This window comes from Apis dorsata, unplaced genomic scaffold (assembly GCF_000469605.1).
Source record: "Apis dorsata unplaced genomic scaffold, Apis dorsata 1.3 scaffold_147, whole genome shotgun sequence".
In the NCBI taxonomy this organism is placed as follows: Eukaryota; Metazoa; Arthropoda; class Insecta; order Hymenoptera; family Apidae; genus Apis; species Apis dorsata.
In genome coordinates, this window is record NW_006263438.1 from 300202 (window position 1) to 308280 (window position 8079).

The 8079-nt window shown below is 33.9% G+C and overlaps 1 protein-coding gene across 1 annotated transcript in view; it reads right to left on the reverse strand.

The window, feature by feature from the left end:
- Positions 1-8079, reverse strand: part of LOC102679489 (zwei Ig domain protein zig-8-like) — an 81880-nt gene that overhangs the window by 2009 nt on the left and 71792 nt on the right. The window contains exons 5-6 of the mRNA XM_006613373.2: positions 3331-3458; positions 680-848 (exon numbers count right to left, since the gene is read on the reverse strand). Of these exons, the coding sequence (XP_006613436.1) occupies positions 680-848; positions 3331-3458 (297 nt within the window). The remainder of the gene's footprint in view (positions 1-679; positions 849-3330; positions 3459-8079) is intronic.

Below are 8079 nucleotides of genomic sequence, written 5' to 3' on the forward strand. Positions count from 1 at the left end.
TTTCATTTTGATTACGCCGGTTTACGAAAACTCGTTTGTGCCGTGTTTCAAGCGCCATACCTCGGCAACAAAACGAATCAAGATAATGCCCGCGTTATTGTAATAACGTCGCTCCTTTCCGTGAACCAAAACACGCCGATATTTAATTTTAAAGCAGTCGCCTATTTGGGTCAATGCGATGCAAAACCATTTTCAGCTGGCTTTTCTATAAGGAAGACGAAGCATTTAAGCATTCTCGTGAAATTTGTTCGATTTGGACGAACGATCTTGGATTATTTTTAAAAATTGTAAAGGGATCATTAAAGAATGATATCGAAGTGTAGTTTAATCGTGAAAAGTAATAATTTGTAACATCTGTTGGGATATTGTCGCAGTGACATTTCGATTGATCGCTTAAACACGAAACATACGAAAGTTTTTATCGATAATAGTTATTCGATGTTGTTAATCATTTCGTACGTAAAGAAAAGAATCATATCCACAAAAACTGAATAAGAATTTTTCAGCTCAAAAATAAAGATATATAAAGTATTAATATATATTTATTTATTGTCTTGTAAGTATTTTAAATTTACATTAGATGAAACGAGACAGTCAAAATAAGATGGGTCTATCTTCTAAAACTAATTTTCAAAGAGAGAAAGATTAGAGAATTGAAATTTGTTTTTTTTCCATTTACCATTGACGATGTGGACGTGCACACTGCTCGAGTGGGTATTGCTCGGCGAGCATGTGTACAGGCCGGCGTCTCTGTCGATCGCCTTCTGGATTAGCAAACGGCTGGAAGTCACGGGTCCCTTCTCCGTGACCAAGCTGATCCCGCCCCTCGGTGAGTCGAAGTTAATCGCCTGCGAAACAGAAAAGAAGACAGACAGAGCGCGCCTAGCATTACCTCGTGGCTGAAACCGAATAGAGCCACTCCAGACGAGGGGGAGAACAAGTGTCTTCTCCGAGTGGCGAGATCCATTCCAATGGAACAAATGCCTTTAAAACACGTTCCCGTACTGAAGATCCCGTACTCTTCAACCTTACCGCTACCATTCTCTTTCGTATTTTTAAGTAAACGGGCGCGGTTGATAACAATGCAACTAAATGGATGTTTTATTTTATTCTTCATTTTTATTATGTAGATGATTTTTTTTTTTTTTTTATGAATTTAATTCAGCCTTGAGATTTATTTGTTCGTCACGCTATTATAGATAAATGTTATTATTGGTTTGACCAAGACAAAAGTTGGAGAATAGTTAGACGTCAATTTTCTAAGTAAATCAATATTTTTTTTTTTTCATTCGCTAAGAGAATAATTTTATATTAGATAAATGATCTGTTATTGGTTTGATCAAGAGTTTTGAATTTTTTTAAATGTTGAAGAAACATCAGATTTTGTAACTTTTTTTTTTGATGAATATATTTGCTAATACGTTTTGAAATTTGTTTGTTATTCGCATGCAACAATATCACAATAATAAATAAATGATTCTTTATTAATTAGAGCTATTGGTTTGACGTTCTAAGTATTTTTAAATAGAATATTTTACTGTCATGGATAATGTTGCATGGAATTGGATCATTTATAATTTGTCGAATAATTGAGAATGAATTTTGAAAAAAATGTATCAAATTTCGTCGTCTCACGATAATAAAATTATATATCATAACACTTGCGATCTCGAAATTTTGGCTTCCTTTTCTAGCTCATCGAACGTCTATATATACAAAAAAAAAAAAAAAAAAAAATTGCAATACCTCGTCTTAATTGATCGAGATAACCACTCGCCCAATCCACCGCTGTCTCTCTTCGTTTTCGACGAACGAATCTCGACGAATTAAAATAGGAACGAGATACAAGCCGAAAAAGACATAAAATAAGAAAAAAAAAAGACAACTCGTTCACGATATGTTCCACCCGTGTCACTTCTTCAATTGTTCGTAATAAACGAAGATGAGAAGAAGGGGGTTTGGTTACAATAGGGTTTTCCTCCGATAGATGATAAATCATCATGGTTGACGAAGGGCCATCCTCGGCCCTCAATCAATACCAGATTTATCCGAGTCGTGAATAATTTACGTTCCAGCTATCTTTATTTACGCGCCTGCCCTCCAACGCATCGTTGTCCAGGAACAATCGCGAGCTTGTTAGCCGACTTCATAAATAACTCGGTTCGTAGGAACGCTTTCGACTGGTGCACACCGGTAATCGATATCATAGGATAACAATGGATAGCCACGTGTGTGTGTACATGCATACATACGTATAATCCGTGTACCAGTGATTCTTTTTAAAAGGAAAGAAGAGAGAAAATATCGATTATTAGAAAGTAGTGATTATTATTATTATTATTATTATTATTATTATTATTATTATTATTATTATTATTATTATTATTACTCTGCTATTATTCTTTCCTGATCAATTTTAATAAAATGAATCTCGAAACTCGAGTAATTTTGTTTCGAAATAGAAAGTTTAAGAGAGAAAAAAAAAGATTCCGAGAGCGGCGATAAAAATTCGATTAAAAATCTGAAGAGGAAACAGAGGAGATTATTTCACTTTGACAAAAGCTTTGGGAATAGCAAATTTGCAAGTTGGACACTTTTAATTTCGATTAAAAGTCTAAGAGATGGAGAGAAATAACTCTTTGCCCTCGAGGCTTTTTTCGAACAACGGACAAACTCGAGACGATTTTCCGTATTTCCGTATAAAACTTTTATATTTCGATATTTTACGTATCTTTACGTATAAAGAAAGTAAATTTGTCGAATATTAAAGTCTGTATCGTTATTTCGCGCGATATTTTATAATGTCTTTCATTTTACTTATTTTGTCAAAAGAAAACTTTATAATCCTTAACTCCTATTATACGTAACATTCACCGTCTGTTATTCTTATTTTTTGCCTTTTCTTTATACCTCTTGTTTCGTCTCTATCTTCGTCACTGCTCTCCCGCTCTCTCTATCGTCAATTTCTTCAAACTCATACTCGCTCGAGACTAATCATCGCCACGTTCCACGCTTACAAAAAGTTTGAAAATAATATTGAATTGTGTGAAACTCAGACCAATGTAGTCCGATCCTCGACCACGATCTAATTTGAGATAAGAAAATCCACCTATTCGACGTTATATTGTTCTATGTTTCGTAAGAGGTTAAGAATTTATTCACAAAGACGATATTCTGAAAGAAAATGAATCGTAAAATAAATATTATCGCTGTTCGAATTCAAGTGATACCTGAGAGGAACGTGCATTCGAGTGCAAAAGGTTAAAAGACATACGCAAATAGGAAATTTGAAAACGATTCGGAGATCTTGCCTAAAAATATTCAGCTTACTTCGTGATCGTGGCTCCAAACGATCGTGGACGGTGGCTCGGGAGCGTATCTGACCAGGCACGTCAGGTTTATCGTACTGTCCTTGTTGATGAACAGATCCGGCCCTCCGGCGATCTCTGTGACCGGCTCTGCAATCAATAGATTCAAAACACTTTCGTATTTCGAGAAATGAAACATGATAGATGATTGGTTTTTAATTATACAAGAGTCTAATTTTTTCTGATAAAAATTGCGCGATAAATTCATTGAAATTGTGATCGAAGAATATACGTTAAAAGCGTATATAGATACAGAGAACTGGATTAAACTAAAAGAAATGGGACACGCGAGAGGGAGAGAGAGAGAGAGAAAACTCTCGAATGGTCATGCATCAACCACGGTGGTGAAAGGTTTTATATTCATTATTTCGCTCCATGTCTAAACGTACATTTATAAATCGCGTGGAAATTATTGTTTTTTTCCACGCAATATTTCTCGATTTGTTGGATATAGTGTCCAGCTATTCGATCCGATATCCGTTTTTATTTTAAAGCTAGAATTTAGTTTAAAAAATCGGTGGATTCTTAATTAAAATGGAAAAATTCCATTAATTCTGGATAACTTTTGGCCGAACGAATTAACTTTCCAGATTCTTAAATCACTTAAGAGATTCGACCGAGAAATTCAAATCTGAATTTTTTTATATATTTATCTATCTTGCGAAAAGTAAAAAAAGATTTTTATCATTATCATCATCATGCGCAGATATATTTTCTAAATTTTTATCCATTTTTCGTGGTTTTTTATCGTAAAATATTTCATTCGAAGTAAAAGTACTCATACGTGATTCTAAGAAAATTTGAATTTACTTTGAAGAATTTTCAGTTCTTCTCTATTTTCCATTTTCAACTGGAAATATTTTTTATAATGTGACATAAAGTATTAAAATTTAAATATTTCGAAAACTTGATAAAAAATTGATTTGAAATTTCAAAGATTGATTTTGACTATACATTAAAATCCAAATTAAACAATTTTTACCAATTAACGACGAAAAACATAGTTTCGAGGCCTTTGACTTTCTCTCTTCTGTCGCGGTCGAATTCAATCTTATCGTTGGACGCAGGGAGGGGGAAGGTCGGTCGGGATAAAATCCAATAACGTTCTCGAGGATCTCTGGATGCGATATATATCTCGAAGGGAAGACTCGACCGAGGGAATACCGATTGGATCGATCGGTGCAAGGGAACTTTACTCTCCTTACGAGAAGAATTCGCGTCGCGTACAATCAACGAAAGGCCGGGGCTACTTTGGAATGCGTCCACTCGTTCGTCGGTGGATCGTTTATTGAACCGTTTTGATCGAACGTCTCCAAACGTTGTTCTGCAAACGTGTTACCGCGATACGAAATTAAATAAATTTCCGGAGAACGAGCAATTCAGCTTCGAGAATCTTAAACCGACCAGTTTTTACTTCATTTCTAACAGAGAGGGTAAGAAGTTTCTGAAGAATGAGCGAATATCCATCGTCGAAATATCTTATTTTTGCTATTTTTCGTTGTAATATTCAAAGTCAAGGCTTGTTTAAGAAGTTTTGCAAAGAAGTACTATTTATTTGAAATTCATAACATGAAATAATGGAAATCTTGGGAAAAGTTTATTGTAAATATATTTTTGTTTCCTTTTTCTTTTTTTCTTTTTTGTATCTTAAATCGTAGATATTTCTCTTAATAATTATTATTTTTGCAGTATTCTAAATATTTTGAAGCATACTCTAGAACAAAAAAAGTCATATAATGAAATATATAATATATATATAATAATACATAAAAAATATTAAACTTTCAAAATTTGAATTTATAAATTTCTCGATAAATTTTTATGAGAAATATCGCAAACTAATAAAAAAATAATCTTTTTCATTTTATAAATTCATAAATTTCACGTAATTTACAATGATATAATTTCTCTATAAAACGTTTTTATTATACAAAAATAATTTTGGAAGAAGAAATTTAAATTTGATTAAAGAACTATATCATACTTTTATTAAAAATAATATTAAAAAAAAAATTAAGATTCTTTAAAGCCACTTCTTATTGCTCAATCATCGTATGGTTGTCACACGAGAAGAAGCACGATGTCTTAAGCGTTCGATATCGAGTTCGGATTATCTGACAAGCTCGGGTTCCGGATTTCCTCAGTTTGCTGGCCAACTTTAGGATCTGTGCTGCCAACTCGAAGACCTTCATTTCCTCTGTCCTTCGACTGTTGAATGCGCCGCAATATCCACGATACAACATAACGATTTACGGATGTTTCATAAAACTGTCGTTCCACTTATCGAAGTGGAACGAAACAAAATTCGTTACATGGTTACATTTAATTTATAAGCTATAAGCCAATCAAATATTTAACTAAAAATTCAAACTCTTAAATCGTTAATCCAATTCGAACGAAGAGAATTAAAATAAACGTTTCATCATAGACGAACTATTACATACCAATTAAATGTGAATTATTTTTTTTCCAATATCGATAATACTGTTTTTTTTTTTTTTATTGAATGGTGTTTGTGACAGAACTCTTTGTTATTTATAATTCGTGAGCATCGACAATTTTAGCGAATACTTGTGATAAAGAATGTTTCACAATTAATGTTAAATTAAAAGAAGCATTTTGAATATTGTTAAAAACGAATCATATAATACTATATATCTATATTCTGTTTCACTTCTCTTTTATTTTATTTTAAAAAGTGCCCCTTCAAACTATATATACAAATCATAAATGTAATACGATCTTTATGATTTGTTTTCAAACATTTTCGTACATAAACTCCACGTGTTGTCGCTGCTGGAAAGAAGCTCGCAGGACGGCACAAGGGCAAGAGAAGTCCTTCGCTAGAACCATTTATCCCCACTTCACACGCTTTGTTGACGTTCTTGACACACGCTACATAGCAACAGAAGAGCTATAATTTGAACATTCAAAGTCCTAAAAATTATTTTCATTTACGAACTTACGTTAGGAAATATTTTATATATACAATTATTATATTAATTCCTCGAATACAAAATTATATTTATAAATTAATTATAAATTATTATTAAATTATTATTATAAATTATTTTATAAATTAAAATTATCGTTACAAATCCTAATTAGCTTATTACGCATATTACGAGAAAAAATTGTCTATATCGATACATTAGGATTCTTTAGATTCTATGATGATGTATCGAGATTTAAATATAGATTGTCGTTTTGAATTAATATATATATATGACAAATACCATAATAAAAACAAAATTTTACAATTTGAAAATTACATCCCGCGCTCGTGAAACTTCTTTTACCAAACACAAAAATAATAATAATAATAATAATAATAATAATAAATCAGAATGTAATTTCAAAGTAAAATAAGAATTATCTTCGAATCGAATTTATAATTGCATCGTGATGTTCGAGTTAAAGCAAACTCGAAGCTATCGGATGTAGTAAAATTCAGATTTCACTGAACGGAACGATTGTTTGAGTTCCGCGTCGGAGGATCCTCGAAATTTGGTCGGAGGGGATGGAGCAAACATTGACAATAGTAATCATGTTGTCGGTGCGGTCTTGTTATTCCCCGTGGCATTTTGGGAGGAATAACAGGTTTATCCATTCGCCCTCCGTCGGCCGAGAGAGGAGAAAGAGACTCAGGGTGGGGGGAAAGGCAACAGGGATTCCTCGAGTTTCTCGAATTCTCTTTGGCAAGTCATGATTTGCTGACCAACCCGGTGTTCCACCTTCAATTTTCGACCACGTTCCCTTAAGAGCCAGATCCTGCGCATTCTTGGACAAATACGTCCTCCTGTAAACGAAGTTGCTTCTCTAGGTGGCGGAGAGAGGCAAATTGCTTCGTACGACGTCAGCTTACCGCTCGAGTAAATTGGTTTCTTCTTTCGGGGACACGTGAGAATCTTGTCTTATAAGATTCAAAACGAAAGTGAAATTATATTCGTTTTTCTGGGAAAAATTGAAAAGCGAAGTTCGGTTTGGTTCTCGTATTTGTATTTGAACAGAGATGGCGCTCGAGACAATAATAAGAGGTTAGGTAATAGTAGACACAAGGCAAGATTAGTCCTTTAGGTAATTATCCAATGTAGTGTATTCAATAACAGGGCCTGAGATTTGAAACCTCCATTCCTCAGCATTCTCTAAGTGAACAACAAAGCAATGCAAGGAGGATCTAAACGAATCTTCATGCTTTTGTTAATCTTGTTATCCGTTTTCCCTTCTTCATTACCTATGACTAATTGCTCGAATCTTTTATTCTGCAGTAGTTTTACTTTTAGCAGCATTGTCTTTAGACAATCAGTCGTCTAAAGCATTGCTCATAATATTGAATTGATATTGAAATCTGAAATCTTAATTTCAGAATCCTTACTCTTAAACACAAGCAATTATAGCAATTATAGGTCCAAAGTTTTGTGCCTCCACTCTGCTAATTTGCAGTGCTTAGTTTTATTCTCGGCACTGGTCAACCACGAGCAATAGGCTGAATATAATAGTCTGAAATTTTCATTCCACTAATTTCGCCGTTCCCAGGCCAGTTTCTCGTAGCATTATTCATGGACAGGCGTGTGGACAACGTATAATGGCCTCTAATTTCGCTTCCCGTGAGCTTTGTCCTCGGCATCGCCCGCTGAAACCTCGCCCACGACCACCAAGTGCTGGCACCCACATGACGTAAAATCTCTCTCTCTCTCTCTCTCTCTCTCTC